Source organism: Larus michahellis, chromosome 4 (genome assembly GCF_964199755.1).
Source record: "Larus michahellis chromosome 4, bLarMic1.1, whole genome shotgun sequence".
Lineage (NCBI taxonomy): Eukaryota > Metazoa > Chordata > Aves > Charadriiformes > Laridae > Larus > Larus michahellis.
The window spans coordinates 58,274,109-58,298,431 of record NC_133899.1 but is presented as its reverse complement, the minus strand read 5'-3'; the positions used below and the strand labels follow the sequence as shown (position 1 = coordinate 58,298,431).

Here is a 24,323-nt window from a genome sequence, read left to right as displayed (position 1 = left end):
AGCAAGTAAAACATTATGAATTCTTAGGAAAGGGATAGAGAACAAAGTAACATTATGCAACTGTAGAAATTCACAGTTCACCTGCACCTCGAGTAAGATATACAGCTCTGGATCTCTCAACTGAAAAAATAACATATTAGACTCAGAATGTGTTCAGAGGAGGGCAACAAGGATGATCGAAAGCTCTGGAGGGTCTGACTGGAAATGTTCTCCAACCTTCTTAAGGAGAATATGACAGAGGTTTACAAAATCAGACATGACATAAGAAGGGTGGATAGGGATAAGAATTGATTTTGCACGCTTGTCTTTCTGTACAAGAACTACGGATCATCAAATGACATTAGTAAGAGCATGGTTTCAAAAAGAACAATGGTGGGTGGCACCTGGAATTCCTTGATGGGGAATGCTGTGCTTGAAAGAACTTTACAGGGATTCAAGGGGAGCTGAACAAGTACTCAGAACACAGATTCAGTGGGGATTATAAAAGAGACATATTAAAATTATTAGTTAATTCTTAATATATACAATAGTTAATAATTTATATAAAAATTAATGTTTTATATAACTATTAAAATTAATTTAATTAACTTAAATGTGAATTAAAATAGTTTGAGGTTGGCAGAATATTACAGTGGATACATGCTTCTCGTGCTTTTACTGTTCACATCTGCTTAGGGCTACTGTTTGGAGTCAGAATACAAAGCACAGCCTACACGATTATGGCTATTCTTATGTTCTTACCTAAGATTTTATGCTTATGCTGATACCAGTGGTGTGTTTGGTGGGGAAAAACAGCTGGGCTTTCTTGACTGGACTGGTTGAACTTTCACAAACAGTGCCTTCCAACAACTAGTCCTTTCCAATATTTCTGTAATTCTAAAGGAGTTTTATGTTCACCTGCGATATTCCAGGCTGATTTTACAGAGGAATGGTGAACACAGTGTCAAGCAGAAGAATGCAGGTAAGAGCTCTGCAGTGCTTCTTCAGCTAGTTGAGCAGAGGTCTCGACATCAGAATATTAGGCTCAAAGATGTGGGAGTTTGATGTGGTTACTCTTAACCTCTTTCTGAGAAAGAAAAAAAAAAGCTTCCTCTTCTCCTTTTCCCAAAGCAGAATCACAGACAGAACTGGAATCCCACTTTTAGGGGGGCACGTATATCTTCAGTCCCTGCTTATACTGATAGAGACAGCACAGACAACCAAAACACAACAAAGAGAGTCCCAGACAGTGCCAAGCAGGAGGTTTATCTCCTTTAGGGGATATTGAGCCACTGGAGCCACCCAGGCAGTCCGCTGTGTTGTAACTGTCTATTGAGGTTGTGCAATGGATGCTTAACTCAAATCTGCAAAAATATAAGGAAGATTGATTGGGAATAGAAGGGGTCGAAGGGCTTGGCTGAAAACTTTATTGAAAGCCACGGTACTACAGTTATCAACAACATCCAATTTAGTAAGGTATCTAATAATGAAAAACAAGGATGGGAACTCTTCTTATACTTTATATTCATGCCTAGGCTGAAGCTGAAAAGGTAGCTTGGCAGAACATTCCTTAGCTAACACTTTTATGAACACGTTTAATGCAGAAATACAAGCCCTTTCATATCACAAGAAAGAAGGTTAACAACAGGGGTTGTCAATTGGTTTTTAAACTTGTAATTAACCTGTATCTCTACATTAAAGTAAAACGGTTATCTGAACTGCTGTGTGCATAATGCTTTCCAGAGCTTGGCTCAAATACAAGAAGTTATCACATTGGTTCATATAGTATTACCAAGACCTTGCATTTTGTATGCCTTAGTTCTTAGTAAAGATTCACCTGATTTTCAGTGTGCATTTTCAGGAGATCTACAGAATGCTCTTACACTAATGAATGCCTAATGCATTCACAATACTGCAACAAAACAAACCAGAACCCAACGCAATGAGCATAGTTACATTAAAAATGCTGGGCTGTGAGGGTTGTAAGCTAACTTACACAGAGTGTGCTTTTAAAAGCTCTAACCTTAAAAAAGAATTTCTCTAACTAATAGTGCATTTTTTCATTTAAAAAAAAACACCTTACAACAAAAGCAGACCTATTAAGATTACAGTGAAAACACAGGAATAACGAGTACAGGACAAACCTCTACTCAATCCATTGTATAAGCATTTAACTATTTTACTTAATTTAACTGCAAAGGGTACACAATTTAGCTCTTAACATTTATTATATAAATTTGTTTATTTTTACTATCTTCCATTTGTTCCAAATAAGAAATATTCTTTTTGTTGTGTGAGTAAGGACTAAGGTCTACCTACTTCACAGCTGAATATGGAATCAGGCTACAAGAGACAGAGATGAATGCGTAATTGCTATCTCTACAAAGAACCAACTTGGAGAACAAAAAGAAAGATACTGTGATGTTACTTTTAGAAGCTGAGTTTATGAAAACCTTCTATGGTATGCATTATTACACCATTATAGCAGCAAGATTAATGTGCCTTTAAATAATACATTTAAAACTTCTTTTACACTGCCTGCATTAAACAGAGTGCATCAAACTCCTGAGATACAGTTTAAGCTTTGCTAGAGAGTCTCTCACAACAATAGGTTTATGACTTTAAAAAGTAAAGATTCCACTAGGAAAACTGCATAAGAATAAAAATGTCAGTTCCTGAAGAAAGTAGGATAGAAGCAGTGCTTTTTAACATCCCAGTTTGTCTAATAAATAGGCAACATGCATTCCTGGTATAACACGCCAGAATGCAAAGAATTAAGATCACAGTGTTTTATAACAATAAAATTGTTAAGAATATTCTTTTTGCAAAGCTTACAGAAATAAGAAAGTCTGTCATTTAGTATTCCTTCCTGAAATAAAACATTATTTGCTGCGTGCCAAAAATACATTAACAGAACACTGGCAGACTGAAAATGAGGTCTTATAAACTGAACAGTTATCATGGAACAAGTACTGTTAATATATAAAAAGAAACAAGTGTACTGTTAATACAAAAAGAAACAAGTTCTTCAGAAATTTTAGTCCTCTACTCCACAATCTCTTGGGCAGAGTTGATGGTAGTTCAGTTACCACTGTGTCATGTAGAAACTATTTTGTATGATGTCAATCGGAAAACTGAGCCTGTACTTGCCTGGCGTTACTGAACCAGGGAAAATCTAGAGAAAACAACGTCCTTCTTTATTTTTTGTGTCAGCATCTGATAGCACATTTTGCAGAATAATATCTTTTTTGTGCGGTCCTTATCTATCTTTAAAAAACAGAAACCCAAAAAAGGGAAGCTAGATACAAGGGAACAAATATGGGTATAGAAATTCAGAGGCAGTACTATTTCTAACGGTACTTTTAATCAACTTTTTTTTAATTCAAATAGTTTTCAAATTAATGTAATCTCTCAATATAATGATTATATTTCCACATGCTGGCATTTGGAAATAAAATCCAAATTAAGTTTTCTTCATAATAATTGTGAAAAACTCTGCATGCAGGTATGGTAGTGATGCAAAATTAATTATTAGATACGAAATAGTCAGCAATTAACATGCCAAGCACAACTCTTCCCAGAGAGGTATTTTGCAGATGACTAAAATGAGCATACTTCAACTTACCTTAGTGAGAGTAGAGGAAATCTGAAATCTATACAATATATTGCTGGCTATTATTAGCATTTGTCAAGGTGATGGGCTAAAATTTTATGGTAGTCAACCAAGTATGTCAGAAGAAACTACCACAAAAATTAACTAACATTACTCTGAGGGCCCAAATCCCACAATAAATTGAGCATATATTTGATTTTATAAGTTGAGAGAGGGTTTTGATACATAAAGGGTATATTTAAGTCTTTGCAGAATCAAAACTTCCATGACAAATGGTCTCTGAATAGTACTACTGTAAGTATATGTAATCATTATATAAAAAAGATAAAAAATCATGGACACTCATGAAAGGAGTTCATAAGAAATCAGATCAATAACTACATACGATCTATAGCTTATATCACTCAAACAAAATAATTTAGCAACTTGCTGTTCTATCTTTTGCTATTATTGTCAACAGAGGCCAAGCAGTGGCATAAATTTTCATCACTTCTGTGTGACAGACCAAAGGGCTCAGCTGAAATTAAAGACCTAACCTTACAAGCTCTCTTTTGATTATATTTAGTACATAAAAACAGCATGCGCTTGTTAATTTTACTTCTCTTTTCTATTGTTAGATCTCTGTTTTTTCATTCTTTCATTTTAGAAACCGAGCAGCTCTGTTACATGATCAAAATCAGAGCAATCAGTATCACATTTCCACGAAGACATAATCAGCTCTGAACAAGTCTATAGAACAAATAAATGTCTGAAAGCCTGAAGACTGCATACAAAGTCTGTAATAACTAGGCTAACACCTCTGCTTTCTGGGCTCAGCAATCCGGAAATTTTCTTGAAAAGTAAGCTCAAGTAATTACTTGTTAGAATAAATTGAAAGAAATACGGAAAATGCAAACTGAAAAATGAAAGAAAGACACAGATCTTTGCATGCACAGTAATGGAGAATAATCCCCTATTTAAGACTGAGACTGGCATTTTTGCTTGATTTATCAGGTAAGCGGCACAATCTTGTTCTAACCCATTATCTAAAAGCACAGTCTCAATAGCCCCATGGACTTAAGAGTTTTCAACTACCCACTGAATTTTATACATTTCAATATCTCTTCAAAACACATTTCATAATCGTATGTGACAATTATGCCACCATCAGAGCAAAAGAAAGATTTTAAAATGTTGGATAATCAGATATGGGAAGCATGGGATAATATCAAATGGAAAATACACAATACCGTTTTCCCCACATTTTCATACGGTTATAAACCAGCTACAGCACTGATTATTCAGAGGTTCAAAGGTCTGGAATGAATGCGTCTGGACTGAGAACGTGAGAAGCACGGGACTGCCAGCATGGCTGTCAAAGGGGCATACTGCCTGAAATTCAGAATTATGAATGAATATTAGCTTTAAAAATGGGTATGGCTGCTTGAAGGAGAAGATTTTCCCTCTTACTGGGCCCTTAACTACTGCCACTGATAAATAATGAGACAGATTAAGTCTAACTTTTGTTTATTCAGGTTGGTTTGGGGTTTTTTTGGAGGCAAGGTGGTTTCCTTTTTTGATTGTTTTTTTTGGGGGGTTGGTTTTCTGTTTTTCTTTTTTTTTTCCTGAAGTAACTGGTTATGGCTTCAGCAGAACATTTCAGTAAGCAGGTGCTCGGATACAATATGAATACCTGTATCTTTTTCCCTGAGTCAAAGCGGTCAGGAAGGGATTTTCACTTTCGTTAAGTGCACACAAGCCTCTGGTTGTTTGGCTTATTCCGCAGAAGTGGTCGCGTTACCATGCATACTTACCAACCTGGTAAACACGTTTCCTACTGCATGGGAATCTCAGTCTCTCGTTTCTCATCCTGTGGCATAAAGTATTCTAAACTCTGAAGGTCTGATATATTTTAGTCTAAGTATACTCACAGGGTTGAAAATAGGAATTTCTGGGCGAAATGTAATGGTCTGTGATATACAGGTCAGACTAAATGATCTAATGGTGCCTTCTGGCTGTACAAGCTACTCAAGCTATGAAATCTGTTTTACCCACTACTTACACTCAGTCTTTCCACCAGCGCTGCAGTGCCTGAACTCTAAAAACCCACACTGAGAAGGCAACCATCTTATTCATTATGGCCTTTAATATCCCTTGCTGATAGTTTTAAATTTTTAAACAGCCTACCTGTCGTGCTCCCTTTTATGTGTTCTCATAGTTACAGATATAATTTTGGAAGCAAAATATCTAAACAGTAAGCATAATAAAAATGAAACAGGTTAAAGCTTATTAGCAGTAGGGAGCAGATGTAGCAAAATTCTGCCAGTTCCCCTACATTTCCTCCCCAGCAGGGACTTTCTGTCAAGCTGTGAGTTAGTTCTATACAATAATGCAGGCTGCTGTTACTGCAATTGTACCTTCCTATAACTCGCTATTGTACTAAAAATTCACTTTGATTTTTTATTTCTTCCTTCGTAATAATAATATTTAAAGCAGTTCCCGAAGAGCTAAATGTAAATTCAAGCACTGCATGCTAGATGCTCAAAAGGGCATGAAAAAGTAAAATTGATAAGAAAATAATTACATCTTGAAAAGCTGTTTTATTTGCTTTACAAGCATCAACTTTCTCTCAACAAACTAAAGGTTCCTGAGCCAAGAGATAACCAGTTAATGACTGAAGTTAAGATTCCTTGAAATTCCTCTCAAATATACATCATTCAATATATCAGTTACAATGTGGAAAAAAAGATAACTATTTAAGGGAACAAAGTCATAAATTGATAGCAATATAAACTGAAAGCAAATGAAGTCTGCCACATGAAACATGATCACAGACTGTCACTCGGAGGGTTTTATTCTTCATGTGTAGTGTCAAAAATAAGCACTTAGGAAAGAGAGTTGAACTGAATTAAGGATGTTCAAGATGGAAAGATTCCACTTGAAAATCATTTGAGAGTGTGTACCCAAATGGGACAGAAAATAAGAAAAGTTAATGGTCAAAATCTACTTTGTGGGCATTAAGGATAACTGATTTTATCATTTAGAATTTAAATTTCAGATACTGATTGCAAAGATTTCTTCTTTGAAAGTCTGCTTTCCTTCTGAACTTTGATCTTGAGCTCTGGAACTAGTTTTCAAACCAAATGTCAGCTTTACCTCACATATTCTAACTACAATCACCTGTTCATCTGTACACATACAGGACCATTAGCTACTGTTCTTAAACACGTAATTAAATTTTGCAGTATTCAATGAAGAAAAATGTGATGCTGCTGGAGGCAGGAGAAAAACGATTTGAAAATTCTGGTGACACTATCAAACTTCTGTTAATTAATTAATCTAGTAATTGCCAGGCTCTCCCTCATTGAGACAGCCAACTTTATTAGTGATATGATATATAGAATTGAAAATTATTTGAATTTGTCATTTTTTAGTAAATAAAGATTTTTATTGAAAAATACAAACATTTTAATTCCTTCATCTCATGTATATGAGTATTTTGGGGGCAAATGTTTGTTTTCAGCAGTCAGTTACTTTCATTTTTTAATATGGTATGACTGCAAAGCAAGATCAGTTAAATGCTTCGGACTGCACATGCCCTTCATTTTAAGTCAAGGCATTTATATTGGTCAATGATGTCCTACATACAGTTTGGGACTTTGATTTTGCAGGACAAGTTTTCCCTCAGTTCAATGTTGCAGCAGCCAAACTCAGGCGGCACAATTCAGGCAACTTCTTACAGTCCACTGTGGTGGGTTGCCCCTGGCTGGCAGATAAGATTCCCCCAAGTAGCTTGCTCATGCCCCCTGCAGCAGGATGGGGGAGAGACTGAGGAGGGCAAAAGCGAGAAAAAATCATGGGTGGAGATAAGGACACTTTAGTAACTGAAGGAAAGAGAAAAAAATAAAGGCAATCACTCTCCACAACCCACCAGCAGACAGGTGCCCAGCCAGTCTCTGAGTAATAGCTACTTAAGAAAAAACCCACCCCTGCTCCTGTTTTTATTGTCAAACATGAATTTATGTGCAATGTAAATTTCTTTCATCCATTTGGTCCAGCTGTCTCAGCTGCGTCCCCTTCCAGCTTCTTGCCTAACCCCAGCCTACTTGCTGGGTGCAGGCAAAGCTGGAAAAAGAGAAAGCCTTGGCGCTGTGCAGGCGCTGTTTAGTAACAGCCAAGACTGGTCTGCTATCAACATGGTGTTAGTCACAAACCCAAAACGCAGCACTCTAGGGGCTGCTATGAAGAAAATTGACTCTATCCCAGCCAGACCCACTACATCCACTCACGAGAGGAAGTTCACAATAACGTAAAAATTATAAACCAAGTTCTAGTTAAATGCGTAACTGTTCTCAGCAGTCATTGGAATAAGACATAATGGAAAGCAAACTTGTCTTCCTGAAGATGAAGACAGGTCTCTGAAATATATAATGGGATCTTAACTCTTACGTTCCTGAAGGCAGGTGAGTCTATGTACAGAAGATTAGAATAGAAAGTTTTCAATAAACGGCCTTTAAGTGACATGTAGAATCATAGAACGGTTCGGGTTGGAAGTGACCTCAAAGATCATCTAGTTCCAACCCCCTGCCATGGGCAGGGACACCTCCCACTAGACCAGGCTGCTCAAAGCCCCATCCAGCCTGGCCTTGAACACTTCCAGGGATGGGGCATCCACAGCTTCCCTGGGCAACCTGTTCCAGTGCCTCACCACCCCCATAGTGAAGAAAGATATTAATATATATGCTTGTTGAAAGTTGTTATACTAATAAAACAATACAAATACAGATTCATGGATATGTATGTAATATATATTTATCTATATACATATAAATGTATACGGGGAGGGAGGCAAAGAGAAAATCTATATACCTATACATCTCCCCCATGTAATTCTGCAGAACATGCACAGAGAAACTATGAGACTATGCATTACTGAACACATATCTAAAACTCCAGGCAAACATTCATTTGAAAAATTATGACAAAGCTTTACTAAAATTACTGACTTAATCAGAAATGACTGACAATTAGTATTTTCATCAGGTAACAGTTACATTTTTCTCTTTAAGACTCACTTGCTTCTTCATTGAGAAGTAACTACTTTGTCAACTACAGGAGACGTCCAAGGATGTTTCCACGGAAGTGCTTAGAAGTGAGATGCATAAAGACCTGAATAATGTTAACGGTGAACAATGTCCAAAAGAAAATCATAGTTAGATTTCAAGTGTTACCAGCTGTGTTCATTGTGTTACAACTGAAGGATTGATGAGAACTATACAATTGTATCATATCAGCTGGAAGAGTTTTTATTTTTCATCCATGAAGCTGAACAAACACAGAAAGGAAGCTGAAAGTGATTATTCACTGCTGAGCTGGCATGCATGTTACTGCGTGTTCATCAGCTAGCACTGCTCATTTTTGCTATGCAAAAATTTAAAGGGGTTTCCAAATAATGCTAGCTCACCTTTCACATTGTCTTAGGTACTTCTTTGAAAGTAGAGTACCAGAAAGGATAAATTTTTGGTTTACTTTGACTTTTATGAGTAAGGAAATTGAAGAGCTATTATTAATTTTGAAGCCTGTGTGATATCTTTCAGAGAAGAGGAGAAGAAAGAGGAAATGAAATTGTTATTATGACCAGCACACAGAACCAGAGATGAGGATAATAAAGTACGGAAATTGAGTAGGATCTCTTGGATTGTACTATACACTAGTAAAGACGTACTTCCACTGGAAGAAAGAAGATATTTTCCTGAGTTAGTTTCTTTTTTCTCTTTCTTTCTTTCAAGTTTTCGGTGCTAGAAGATCATAACTGTATCTGAGTAGAGCTAAGATTCTTTCACTGTTTTAAAAGGAAGAGATGATATTTTGAGCTCTAATTTTGACTGGAGTTTCATGAGGGAGAAGGCCAGGTATGAATTTTCCTAGTTAATTGTGGAGTTTCTCTTCCGTGGTAATTTGCTGAATCTATTTGTGGTGTTGACCCCAGCCAGCAGGTAAGCACCCACACAGCTGCTCACTTGCATCCCAACCCTGGCAGGATGGGAGAGCGAAGATGGGAAGAGCGAAAATGAGGGAATTCTTGGGTCAAGATAAAGACAGTTTAATAATTGAAGAGAATAAAACTAGTGATGCAAAGGCAATCACTCAAATCACTTCAACTTCACCCTGGAAGATGAAACTCTCCAATTTTTATTGCTGAGTATGTTATATAGTATGGGATATTCCTTTGGCTGCCTCTTGCCTACCCCCAGTCTTGAAATTGTGCAACATTAGCCTGTTAGCAACACTGGTTTAGCCACAAATCCAAAACACAGCACCATAGGCTTTGACAGGAAGTTAACTCCATCCCAGTACACTACTCAATAGCCGAGTTTCCCTCCTGCAACAGGAATGCTTTTCCAGGTCCTGCATAACCGTGATGAAGAGGATATTGCCTACAAATTTAAGGGGAGGACTTTCAGTACAGAAGTTTGACTAGTTTCTAAGATCTGAGTTTTCTGATTGTTATTGAGCTCACACTGAAGAGATAAGTTAAAATACACTCCCTGGAAAAGACCAAGACCTAGAATAGCTACTTAGTACTTTAACATCAAACTACTTGCTGGAAGCACTGACTTGGAAGGAACATTTTTGGTGTCTGAAAGAGATTAACATGCTACAGTTTCAGGAAGGACCAGTTGTTAATAAAACTGTCTATGTAGGTTGGGGTGATAATCTGGCTCTTCCTTCAGTCCTGATCAACAAGATTAACTCATCCGTAGGAGAACAAAAAAACTTTGAAGCTGATGATTCTCCTGAAATTCCTTCCTTAATTGTGGGGATTTGAAGTGCCCTACATGTAATTAGTGCTACAGAAAAATAGGGAAGTTTCCTGAGTGAAAGTAGGCCCTTGATGACTTTTCAACCAAAATGGCATTCTCCCCCCTATAAAGAGGCACTGACAACAGGTACCAGCCTTGGGGCTGAAATCCTGTTAATGGCTTTCACAGTCATCACACATAAGACTTTTGACCAGAGGTTCTGGCCTAAGCAAACAGCGGATGCATATATGCCCTCTTGCTTAGCACAAAAGTGACAGGCTCAAAACAGAATTAATATTTTCAGCAAAGGGGATGAAGAATCACTCAAAAAAACTCTTATAAGGGAACTGCTGCAAGGGAAAATCAGTCAGCCTGGATGAACTAGGCTGTTTACCGCCCTGAATAACTTGACATGCATTTCTTCACTGTGTCTAACTGAAAAACAACGTTCAAATGCATGTATGTATTACCTGTAAATGGCAAATAAGCTAGTGTAAAACAGTTCGTGGAAACCAGAGAGTTATGCTGACTTATACCAGCTGAAGATTTGATTGTATCTGTACCTATCTACAGACAGATATTCTGTAAATATACATACACACAAGAAATCCTCTCCTTTCTTATTTTCTATTGTTTGTATTTTATGTTTACATTCTACGAGTTAAATTCATGTATACCGTTTAGAACATTATGCAACCATATGATTTTTTACGTATACATATATATTCAATTTCTAATAATGGCTTTAGAAAAATCATGTAGACTGCTTCATTGTTCTTTTTATTGACTATATTCCTTTTTAAAATTCATTAAGGCTCCACTAATGTTATAAATAGACTATCATAATCTTCCTTTAAAAAAAAGTGAAAGTGGCAACCCTTTCACCTCCCATCGTGGCCCAGTGTCAAAAGGCAGACTATTTTCAAGGACCTCTGGAGTTCCACTATCTGCATTTGACCTGTGTTAAATATTCTCATTACAGTTGCTTCAAATGAATACAAAAGCTTTGTTTAATCTGAACACAGGGGAAATGAAATACACCAGGCACAAGATGAAAGACTCGCTACCACTGTGCTATTTGAATGCACTGCATGTTCTTAACATGGGCCATAAAAAAAGCCTGGTTTAATATATTAAACTGTGGAACATTCAAAATAGCATCTAGTAGCAAAATAAATGTTATAAACCTGATGAGACAAAAAAGGGAAACAGAAACATGTATTTTCTTCCTACTGAATTTTTGATAGGCATAGGTACTGGCTGGTGGCAATGTTTTTCAAAAATATTTATTTTTCTTCTGGTAATATTACCAATTATATTAATTAACCTATGTGAGATTTTACTGCAATGTAAATGTAGCAGGGTTCTAATCTATCATTTATACCTTTATAATATTCATTTACTTCTACTCCTCACATTTTAACTGTTCTGTTCAAGAAATGGGTAAAAGGAAGAGACCAATTATGTTAGTATTCCCTATACTATTATCTATAGCACACAGAATTTAAAATACTATTTGGAAATCTAATAATGGTATTAAACATAGGTATTAACCAACCAATACATATAACAAAATATATAAAAAATGTGTACTTGAATATTACGGACTTACAAATATCTGTTCAGGATGGTGAAAAAATACATATCCTCTCACTGAAATCTGGGAGGTTTTTATATTCCTTGTAAGTTTTACAGTAATTTTCTCCACAGGTAAAGAGGATCTTAGACCTCTGTCCAATCCTTTGCAGCAAGAAAAACCTTTGACTTCCACTATTTGAGCATAAGCTACTTCTGTTCTACTTAGAATAAGGTGTCAGAGAATGCATGAATTTTATTTAAATTCATGACAGCCTGTATACTTCAAATACTACCGGCATGTCTGAACAATGCAACAGACTGCTGTGTTACAGATGCATGATGCCATTCTCAATGACTGCCATGAAAACATAATAATTACTCCAGAAAACCACTGCAGGTGGCTAGACAGCTTCTGGTTCAGGATTTAACTTGTTTATAACTTGGGACCTCTACACTATTCGGTAGGCAAAGGGGAAAGACACAGGGTAGTACCAGTGGTATTTACTGCAGTGTCGAAGGAGGTATGATATGGGGGCTCTCTAGAATAGGCCCAGTGCCCCTAGATGACTGCTCTTAGATATTTTTAAAAAATCCTAGCTCAGGCTCATTTACATCTTTTGACATCTGAACAGTTTGTGATTCTGGCCCAAAAGGTTTAAATTTAGATACTTAAAAGTTGGCATCAAGTTACGCGAGTGCTGAAATAAGCAAGGAACCCATTCACAATTATATCAGATAAAACATTCCAAATCTTTTTTCCATCACTTCTGCATTACATGCTATTAAGACACACATTGTCAACAACCTGACTGGCATTCCTGACAGAATCAAAGTCAACTGTAGCACTCTGCTGGATCTGAAACAATCATAGGATCACAGCCACTCATCCTGAATGCTTACCATAAAAAAAGAAAGCTTCTGTCAGAAGAAGGTGGGCTGGAGAACTTTGGAAGTTTGTAGTACATTTGCTCAGAATTTATTGGAGGAAGAGGACCAGACAACTAACGTCCAAATGCAAGCCGTGTTATAAAAGCCAAAAGACACTTATTTTTTCATGTCACAGGAAGTATTTCCCCCGGTAGATTTTTGATTACTGAGGATGGAAAATACAGCGGCAGCTGCCTAATAAAATAACTGAGAGTGTAGTTGACCTGTAATATCATCATTTGAAGAAAAAAAATAGTACATATAAAATGAATTGCTGAAGCAAAAGACATAAGCTAATGGCCTTAGAGCTACTAATACATCTTGTAATTACATTAAATATTATCTTTCTATGCAACCCTGTCTTCTAATCTTAACAAAGTATATTGTTTTCACTGTTTCAGTACCTCCCTTTGCCAACATTTTGGGTTCACTTAAAAATACAGGAAATCCTAAAATTTGTGTTGGTAACAAAATATTGTGTACTAAATGTACTGAAGTATTTCCCTATACATTGTTCTTTTTATAACAAAGAAATCAGAAACAAAATTTCAGATAGTTCTGGAAAATCTGCCTCTGAGTCTTGTATAGGCCATCAAATCAAAATAAGAACTGAAACCCATTTTTATCATTTAGTCACGTTTATCAAGAACTGTATTCCAAAAGCAGCAAATGGCCCCCAAGTTCTTCTGTGAGCAAGTTAACGTGCTCTTAACTCACTGAAAAAAATGAATTAATAGTACTTTGCCATGGAATATATATTTGAACAGCAACAGCCCAAACCAGTATCTATTACAGAGTTTATCAGAATTTATATATTTTACTGGCCTAGCTATACCAAATCTTGCTGGGGATCAGAAGATGCAAAAGAATAAAACCCAGCAGTTAAACAAGCTAGAATGCCTGAAATCTTAAGGCAGTACAGTATGTTTCTTCTTTGTATTGGTGAGGATAACAAAAGAAAGCAAAAGCAGGCGTTCAGAGGTAGGAAAAAAAAAAGTAATCATGATCATGCCCATCTCAGTTAGTCTAGTGGAGTCTGTTGTACAGACAGAAGTACAATCCACCACTTGAAATACTTTAACAAAGTACTATGGGGATGGTTCTGCATGGAAAGCCCATGGGGAGGGGAAAAAGAAGGTAGAGGGTGGACTCAGCTCCCAACTAAATATAGTGGGAGTACTGTCTAAGTGGTACAACTCAACCCCTACTGAATAAAGTGTGTACACAAAGTAAATGAATAAAATTTTGCAGGCACAGTCACTGTTATATCATTATACAATAATTATTTGGAATATTTCCATCTATCAATAATGCCATCTGTCCCACCCAATACAAATGGACTACAACCCATCTGGCTTATGTTTTTTCTATTGATTACTCTGCTGAATGAGTTAGCAAAACCGCTTATAAAATCATCATATTACATGACACTGTCATTAAAAGATGTGAAGTAAAGAAAAACACAAGATGAGACTTAATTGGAAAACTGTCAGTTCTTCTTCCAGAAAGTTTTAGCAATGCTATAAACCTTTTTTTTTTTTTTGGCTACATTAAAAAATAAATTCAAAAAAAGCTCTAAATGCTAACTACTGGATTAGGCAGGAACTGTTCTGCCACATAATTGTTACTGTTTCTGACTAGGTATATTAGAGAAGCTCCATAAATGTACCTCCTCAGGAGTGTCAAAATGTTACAACGCCTGCCCGGGAATCACAAAGAAACAGTGGAAGGAATGTAACTTAAAAAAAGGGTGGGGGGAAGTTGCTAATGGCTGGCACCTGTATTTGTTCATTCCAATTATTTTTCCTAGGTTTTGGCTTTGATTATTTGTTTGCATAATTGTCTTTATGCTATTTTTGCAGCCTGTTTTTTCTGTTGATTTTAACTACTGCTTCCCTCAACTAGATTTTAATTTCTACAACTGGAGCCTGTTTTTTCTTTTGATTTTAACCACTGCTTCCCTTAACTATATTTTAATTTCTCCAACAACCACTACATAATAACAACGCAGCCCTATCCACCTACAGAACTTAAATGCTTACCTTGCCTCCCTCACTTTAGATCTCAGTTTCTACAATACCTTTTTAGGTTTAACAAAGGAAATCTTTCTTGTGTACATTCAAAATGTTGATCCAAAGATCTTCTTGTTAGTCCAGTGATTTAGGTTGCTGGGTTTTTTGAGTGAGACCTTGGTGGGGCTGCTTTCTTATCCTTCCCTCGCCGCTATTTTTTTCTTTCTACTACAACCTTCCATCCTTCCACCAGATTTCTGTTTCCTCTGTCACTCCAAATGGCTTTTCCAATGACACTGTGACTCAAAGGGACATAGGAAGAAAGAAGAGAGAGGGACAAGGGCTGTGTTCCAGCTCTAAGGACATAACCCTTGATGCCTGTGGGTAACTGGAGTTCAGGAAGGCAATGCTTGGGGTTATACTGGAGGGGTGAGGCTGCGGGGAATGGTGCTGGGAGCACAGATGCTTACTATTTTCTCCCTCTCTTAGAATCCCCTCCCATCCTTGATGCTCACTAGAGGCCACTCCTCCACTTACCAGTGACATAATTTGGTTACTCTGAAACATACTCAATTTATCTTTCTCTTCAAGAAATTCCTAAAAGACAATGCTCCCTGTCGATATGACAAGAAGTCCTCTAAAGTCCAGGTAAGCATGTCTGATCCTGTGGCCTTATCTCAAATGAAGCTTTGATCAACTCTGCGTCCACATCCTGCTCTTAGAAGTAAACCTTTTGTGTTATATAAACACATCCAGAGAACAATTCTCACACTTCTCTTTATATTGTGCTCTGTTAGGTCCGATTTACTCGTGTCCTAAACAATTTACACAATCCCTTTTGTGCTTTACAGGCTACTGACATCAAATATGTAGAATGATTGAACTGAAGTTGCTGAACAGTATTATTTATGTAGAGGATATTTACCGGACATCACTATATGACAGAATGCTCTAAAAAAAGCCTTTGGCAGTTCTGATGCATGTGATTTAGTCACTGTGTTAAATACAAATACCTCAATCCTAATATACCGTCATTCTGCTATTAAATACAGAACATTCAAAAAACTGAAATGTAGAATTTAAAACCCATCTTTAAAACATGATTAGTTCTATGCTTTATGATGTCTAGTTTACAAGAAACGAGTTCTGGGCTGCATTGTTTTGTTTGCACAAACAGGCTCCTCTTTCCATGAATGACACAAGCAGAACAATTTCAACTAAGACATCATTTGTTCTTATTAAGTAATCTGTAGGTTGCTATTGATTCAGGCCTTTGGCCACTGCTTGAAATACAGTTCAAGAATAATAAAATACTTTTGGTTTGGCTGACTTGGTTGACTTGAAGAAAACAGACCATTATTTCACATCATGGTATCTGACAGAACTGTCTGTAGTAGTATTGGGATACCAAAAAATAAACAAACCCACAGAAGTAAGGGATACGCTACTTAGACTCTAACATACAGATGTATTCAGAGTAAAGCTACTGTGTTCCAGCTTCCACACAGAACGGCAGTATCTTACAGCACCCAACAGGCTGCTACAAAGAAAAGTTTAAAAGATGTAAAACCTACATTTCCTGTTTTCACTGATTCTGTGGAATAAGTGAGGGAGACGTACAACTGTCGTACAATTTATCAGTCATTTTCAAAAGTTTTTCCAAATTTCAAACCTTACTGTTTTCCTTATTCTGAGAGTAAATTCTCCTAGTACCATGCCAGCTAGTGCTCTTTCTCCAATACAAAATCTCTACTTCCATTAACAAGACAATTGTATTTTCAAAGCAGGACAATTCTTCCCTCTGATTCCTTGTAATAGAATTGTTTGGTACATCTTTTTCTCTGCTTTGCTGTGTACACAAACCATTACTAACCAAAAAAGTATGCATAGCCTGAGGACAAATTCAATTTCTCTGTCTGAACCTCCTATTGACAAAATGATAGGAAAATGGGAACATCTGGCTGCTAATAACATCTCATTCTCACTGATATTTTAATTTTTTCCAAAGCCTTTTTAGATTGTGTTGTGGCTCACATTACTTCATCTCCTAAGATTTTTTTTTCTCTTTCTGATACTTCCATTAATGAATATGATCTGATAAGTACGGCATAAGATTGATGAACATCCTCTAGGATTGCTTGATGCTCCTTTAGGATGCTTTTTCTTAAACATTCCTGAAAACTCTTAGGCAGCTAACTCTTCATTGAAGGATGCATAGGTAGCAATCCATTTTTAAGCTATGGCCCGAACAATTAAAAAGTGACATGGACCAGATACTAGTAATAGCCCAAAAGCAAGCAACCTCATCAGTGTTTTTTATGTAGCTAAGAAAGTACTGCCTAGTCATCTCAGTAAGTGGAAGAAATAAAAGAGTCAATAAAGAGTGGCCGGTATGTATAATAACTACAGAAGGCCTAAAAGATTCTATTTGGAAAAAGGCAAAGCTTCAAATAACTGGCAAACACCACTAATCTGCCTTCAGATCATATATATTACACATAAGAAAGCACATAGGCTTCGCAGTCATGGTACATGGTACTAACCGGTCACATAACAAAATACTGAATTGAACTCAGATTCAATACGCTTGGTCTTGGAGGAGTAGTAAACACTATTTAAGAGCGTCCTATATTAATAAAACGAGGTGGAATGTGTAAACACAAAGTAAAGCCTACATCTTTACTCAGAAAGATAAGTGTCTAGCACAGAGACTGAAAGTGAAGGCAAACAGAAAGACAGTTTCAGGTGTAGTTTTCCTTCTTCTATGGAAACATTTACATATGCTATGCTTCTGAGCCATGTATTTCCCTGAGAAACCATAATAATTAAGTTATATTAAATTATACACCAATTATGCAGTTACTACTCTTTTTTACGTATTTGTGGAGAAGTTATGTTTTATTTACAAGGCTTGTGGTCATTACCTTTTTAATGCTTGCATGGTGTTCCATGGGTATTTAAGAAAAATGGTACATGCATAATAGAAATTATTATGCTACTGTTATAAATCACTGTGCAAATTATTATGCTTTTAGAGATAATCCAGGGTCAACCAATAGACAGGCACGCCCTGATCTGGTCTTAGAAGTTCAGCTGAATAATAAGCAACAATGAGCAGTAAACTGCTCAACTCAGTTGTCATGACAATATTGCTTGTAAGAAAGAGTGGGGAAAAAACCGCAACAGAACAACTCAGAAAAAGCTGAAGTAAAATGTCCAGTTCTTATTATGTAAAAATATGTGGGTAGAGGTAATGCAAATAAGGTATTATTCACATTTTTGTTGGAGGAACTGACTGCTCTTTAAAGAGTTCTTTAACATATTGCTTTGGGGAATTAAGACAAAGTTAGTGATGAATATAACTTTCTATTAAGCAATTTTCTTTCTAAATTGTGCACAACCACTTATGAGCCAGAACATAACAGCTCAATCAAACCTTATCATATCAGCTTTACTTGAGCCCCTCTGAAATGTACTGAGAAAATTGTGATACTGCCACAAGACTTAGAGGGGGAAAAAAAGACAAGAAGAAAATGGATGTCACAGTTACCTTTTTACATTCTCTTAATTTCTTCTGCCATATAGAGCGAGCAATGGGAATGTGCTTGCTGTCAGTTACATAGCAGCTGGCTGTGATGACGTGGTGGAGTGCAGCCTTCTGGCTCATAGCTTGAAGAACTCGCTCAACATGACGGAGGGAAACTACGGCCTCAGTCCATACGCCACCACTAACAAGCTGCATCGTACAAGGTACTAGAGCAATCTGTCCGGCACAGTAGAGAACATCTCCGACCTAGAAGAAAACAAAAATAAGTAAATAAGGTTCTGGGAGTATCCAGAAGGCAAGGGAAGCGCTGCTCTCTTTTCCGGGTAGGTTCTTTCAACAGTAATGTTCTTTGTCATCATTTGTCACAAATGGAGCAAACATGCCAGTCTGAAGACAATTTTTGATAGGGATTTAACTACAATATAGAAACACACTACAATAAGCTTTAACGTAACAGTTAATACATGGATGCATGCGTCAGCTCAAAGCAATAATATCTGATCTTACTGGCTGTTACAGCTGCTGGATCACACTGGTGCCCCAACATGGTTAAATATGTTCTTGCTTTCTTTTTTTGAGTAATGATGCAAATTATCTTTGGTTCAATGCTATTTTTTAAACTCCTAAGTCTTAAGTAAGTTTTACATAAGAATATATAAGAAAGAATAAGTATATATCTGTAATGTCTTTAATAAGCTTAAAAATACTACAAAAATACTATTCGCAGAACACCTAAAAGACTGAGTATGAAAAAAGTAACAATAATCCACCAGAAGATAAAAGGAAATTAAATGTAGAATATGTGAAAATCAAATGTAGACTCATAGAATCATTTAGGTTGGAAAAGACCCTTGGGATCATCGAGTCCAACCATCAACTCCACTCTACAAAGTTCTCCCTTCCACCGTATCCCTTAACACCACATCTAAACGAGCCTTAAACACATCCAGGGATGGTGACTCCACCACCTCCCTGGGCAGCCTATTCCAGTGTGCTTGTTGTTGTAGAAGAGTGCTTGTTGATCAGAGATGGGTTCACCTTTTGAAAATGGAATTAAATGAGTGGCCAGATGCTATCAATGTATGTTTTAAGTTGAGCTGCAATGCAGTTACTTTGGGCTGATTTTCCAAAGTCTTCCTGGCAACACTCTGAAGACCTACTTTTTTTAACAGCAGCCAGCAAAGGAAACATTTATTCTTACTATTCAGACATCTCAAAGATTTATTATAAAATCTTAATGTAAATATCAAAACTTTTCATCCTCTTATGCTGCACTTCTCTAGAAAGTCTGTACATTTCCTGATCAGTGAAGCAGTAAATTTTATTCAATATCAAAAGAAAACTAAGTATAGAAGTGGGAAGTAAGGTGGGCGTAAGCAGCTTTGAAGTCAGCACACGATGCATTTTGCTAGGAGTAAAGAGAGGGAAAATGGACTGTGCAAGGAATCTTTAGGAAGAATTTTGCAGAACTCACTGTATAAACTGTAAAAATCCCTCAGAATTAAGAATAATTAAAAAAGAAATCTGTGTCCTAGAAGACATGGCAATCAAACCATGTGACAGACCCATATGCAACTCCAAATCTGTCCTCATAACTGTCTGTGTCTCACAAAAGACTCACACATGTAACTATTGGAAGAGTATCTTATACAATTTGGCATACAAGTTCTATGATTAGCAGATGAAGAGGGGGAGGAGGCAGAGAGGAAACATATCAACTGACACCCATCAACCATTTAAATTGTTTAAAATATCTGAAATATTGTTTTGATAATGCTATATATAATCCTGAATTCGGAAAAAAATAATATGCAAGTAATATTTTGGTTTATAGGAACAAATGGTCCGTTTTTTTTTTTTTTTTTTTACAGTGCTATTTTAAAATATGTGCCATTGAACAAGGGAGTCCAGCCAGCTACCAAGTGGCATACTGACAAGATGAGAAACAAATTCAGGAAGATATGATTCAGAGGGGGCACACGTTTGTTTTTAAGCGAGCCATTCATTTTCACCTCTGCAAAGTGAAATCCCTGCATTAGTCAAAAACTCCAATACAGGTAGTTTATACTTCTACAGCAAAAAATCACGCTGGCAATATTTCTTCCTTTTTTTTTTTTTGCCTGTTGGGCTGCTGGTTTTCCATGCACCACCCATGTTAATTATTAGGTAGACAGAAGAGCTGTTCAACCAGTTCACTTCCCCTATTCTTGAACAGATTGTTTGAGACATAATATGAATACTAATTAACGACAAAATATCTGTCAGTGTTTTGAAATACGGACCAAGATAGCACTTTCTTAAAGTATCCTGTATAGTTCTGATACAATTAGCCCCACTGGTCATAAGCAAGGTCAAAAAAAATCTCTGAAGGATTTGAGCAAAATTGGCACCACTTTTGGCTCAGATTCAGTGGGAATTTTGCAGAGTTCTTTAAAAAAACACATAAAAAATCCCTCTGTTCCTAACATACTTGTTTTTATCTTAAGATGTAATTAATAGAAAAACAGTGTTCCTAACGTGCCACCATGCTATGGAAGGGTGGATGCAAGGGCGAAAGAGGGGAAAAGGGTCAAAACACGGCCACAGGTTTGCAGCGACTGTATTTCAGGGGGACATAATTTAGGATAAGGGAAGGAGGAGGGATGTTCCTCTCCTCTTTCCCAGTGACTTGGTCATGAAAAGCAAGCATAAACAAACAATCAGCAGGGGCAAAGCAGCAAACCAGTACAAACACTGTTTCAGCAGATTTTAAGAGGTTGTCTCTAGAATGTTTGCAGCACTATACAGAAAATTGTTAGCAGAGTAAAAAGCGTTTAGAATAGAGAAGACATCATAGTATCTTGTTCACAGTACTGAAATCTTACAACGGGAGATGTCACAATGTATGGTGTCAGTCCTTGTGTTGTGAAAGTGTTCTGCAAAACCCTGCTAGAACCTTGCAACAGTTTATCTTTTTGGAGCACCGACAAGGATAACAGAAGATCTTTCAGGCTATAGATTCACAGCGTATCAAGTCTAGAGGACTCACATATCCAGTAAACTCAGCATAGAAACAAAACTAAAATATAATGGATGTGTATTTATACACTACATGTCTGAGCTTACATTGATGATTTAATTTTCACTGCAGCCCATACACGCTTTTCCAGTGCTAAAATTTCATTAAAGATTTGACAAACCAAAAATAAAAAACTTGTACTGCTGAGGTGCTCACTTTTACCAATTTATTTCCAATATAGCTCCACAGCAGCGAGCAGTTTATAAATGGGGCCTCATGTTGCTTCACATTTCTTGTCTTTTTATTTTCATTTGTATCACTGCAAGTTAAATGAAAGGTGAGTCTTAATAAGCTGACATAATATTTTAGCAGCTATTTTGCTCAGTTAGCACAACCGTAAATAATCAAGGGAAGTCAGTGGACAATCTGAACCTCAGACTATGTAACCATACTCTTAACAGATAGGAACACTAAGCTCTTATTTGAGAATTACTACTTTTCATAGTGTAGCTGTGCTGCAGGAATTACGTATAATACAGAGCTAGATCACAGCTGATATAGAGGGAAGACAGTATAGTAGCAAATTATTACTTTATTTCACCTTTTGTTTTAAACTGCTTTCACTTTTGAGAAAAGCAGAAGGAAAGCATCTATAGTACCATGGAAAGGAAAAGTCAGAAGAACGCTTGGTGCCACTTTGAACTGTTATATCCCATGAAAAACTTTTTAGCAGTATTATAAGTTAACAAAAGGACACAACTTATCTCCCACAAAATACAATTCAGGGAAAGAAACAATGAGAAAAACAGACTTAATTGGACATGAGGACTAACTTAAGATGCTGATTAGCAAGAGAATGCTATAATTATTACTACTTCGAAAGAAAAAGAAGAAATAGGATACCTATAGATAAGCACTGAGTTGGGTTTTTTAATTAAAGGCCAACAGCAACTATGGAAATTTTATGAAACTTTTCCTGCTGGTATTATTAAAACTTGCTAGTGATTAACTGGCATAATACAAAAATTGCAGGTAACTTCATATGGAGACTTTTCAACCATTCACCCACAAGTATTTAGGCCAATGTTAATAGTTGCACCATATGGACAAAGGTGTGTTTCTTGGCAAGGATGGAGTCAATAAGCAATCAGCCAAATCTTTGTTATGAATGCAGTTTGGTGTCTGAGTGACTGCTGCCCTTTAACAGGTCAGGGTACACAATAGATTCAGTGACCCCCCGACCTAACAGTGAAATAACCCACCATTATGTTCAGTCAATGTAAATAAGCATAACTGACAACGCGCTAATAGGCTGCCTCTGGTCAGCCATGTGTACCTCTGACCTTAATGAAGACCTAAATCAATTAATACTCCAGGCAATAAAGACCTCTGGCTGATTAAGTTAGATAGAAATCATCTTTTCTAACGGGATTAAAGCTGTAAGGTGGTGAACTTTTTATTTAATATATGATAATCCTTTTTTCCTAGGGCCCTCTTATTTTAGCTAATGATGGTAAAATTGCTTTTTGCAATGTGAAATCTTTTATTCAACTACCTAGTGTGAATAAAGTTTTAAAGGTACCGTTTAGACAACAATAATCGAAAAGCTTTCCGTTCACACTATGAACACAAATTGTACCTGACTAACTAACGTGGTTCTAATATACCACAACCTTCAATATAATTCACAAGTTTTTCTTGAACTGTTACAAATTGGTAGTCTAAAAAATCCACAAATGAGTTGACCACACACAGTTTATCTTGATACAGGCTTTCTTTTGAGAACATGTGTACAGTTATCAGTAGCTAAAAGATGAAGGATATATTCCTAAATGAAAAATAAAAAAAAAGTTATGATTATCTTTGACTAAAAAAAATGACACTTATAAGAATCGACATATAACTTAGCAAAATGCTTGCATATCATACTCAAAACTCCAGAACTTCCCTTTAAATAAAATAATATTTTTTCCTAGTTGGGTCAAAAAAGTATAATTAATCTATAGCATATTTTTGATACCTTATTGAAATAGTCATAACATTTCCACAATTTTCCGAGATTTATAACTCAGTTTTCAAATGCTGTGATTCCAGTTTGCTAATCCTCATTTTGGGATGGAGCTTCATATGTTTCCAAATGTATTCGATCACCTAAACTCCAAGGCTACAAAACACATCTTTTTGCATTGTTCTTCAGTATTAAAGTTTATTTATCCAAGTGTGATTTAAATTTTTCTCTTTGAACTTATATATATTTTTGGTTGCAAATTCACAGGATAATTTTTATCAAGAACTGAAATAAAATACTGCAATTTCATGGATGCTAAACTAGACTGTATGTTTTTTTTTTTACCTGCAGTTTAGCAAAATTAAGATACACCGTCCCACAAAGTGATATTTGACACTGAGCACAGTGTCATAATGCTACCAACACACCTAAAACTTTTGTGCATTTCCTAATTGGAAATTATTCCAAAGAGAAGCATCATGTCATGCAGTGTGCATGCACTGAGCAGCACAAAAACTGGCAGTCCTTTTAAAAGGTTGCCAACTAACTTGACAATGCATCTGAAGAAGCCACAACATTAACTGGTATGAATAATAAATCAACCTCAAAAAACTACACCCAGATACCTCCTATTCATACTCTGTGCTGCCCAACTGTAAACACTTCTGCAATCCTCTAAAAATCAAACAATTCAAATTGAGCCTTTAGACTGTCCTGGATTTACAGCAGGCAATCTCATATAATACATTCCTGAAGGTCTGTACTACCTTGAAATTTAACAAAATGCTACATGCACAGACTTGAGAGGGACAATCAGGTCAGAAAGCTTAAGAGAAGGCAAGATCAAAGTTTCAGCTTGAAAACCATTTTTTAAAAACC

The 24,323-nt window shown here is 36.4% G+C and overlaps 1 protein-coding gene across 2 annotated transcripts in view; it reads right to left on the bottom strand.

Moving 5' to 3' along the window:
- Window positions 1-24,323, bottom strand: part of DPH6 (diphthamine biosynthesis 6) — a 212,483-nt gene that overhangs the window by 46,217 nt on the left and 141,943 nt on the right. For both annotated transcript variants that reach the window (XM_074585033.1, XM_074585031.1), the window contains exon 13: window positions 18,442-18,684. In XM_074585033.1, the coding sequence (XP_074441134.1) occupies window positions 18,442-18,684 (243 nt within the window). The remainder of the gene's footprint in view (window positions 1-18,441; window positions 18,685-24,323) is intronic.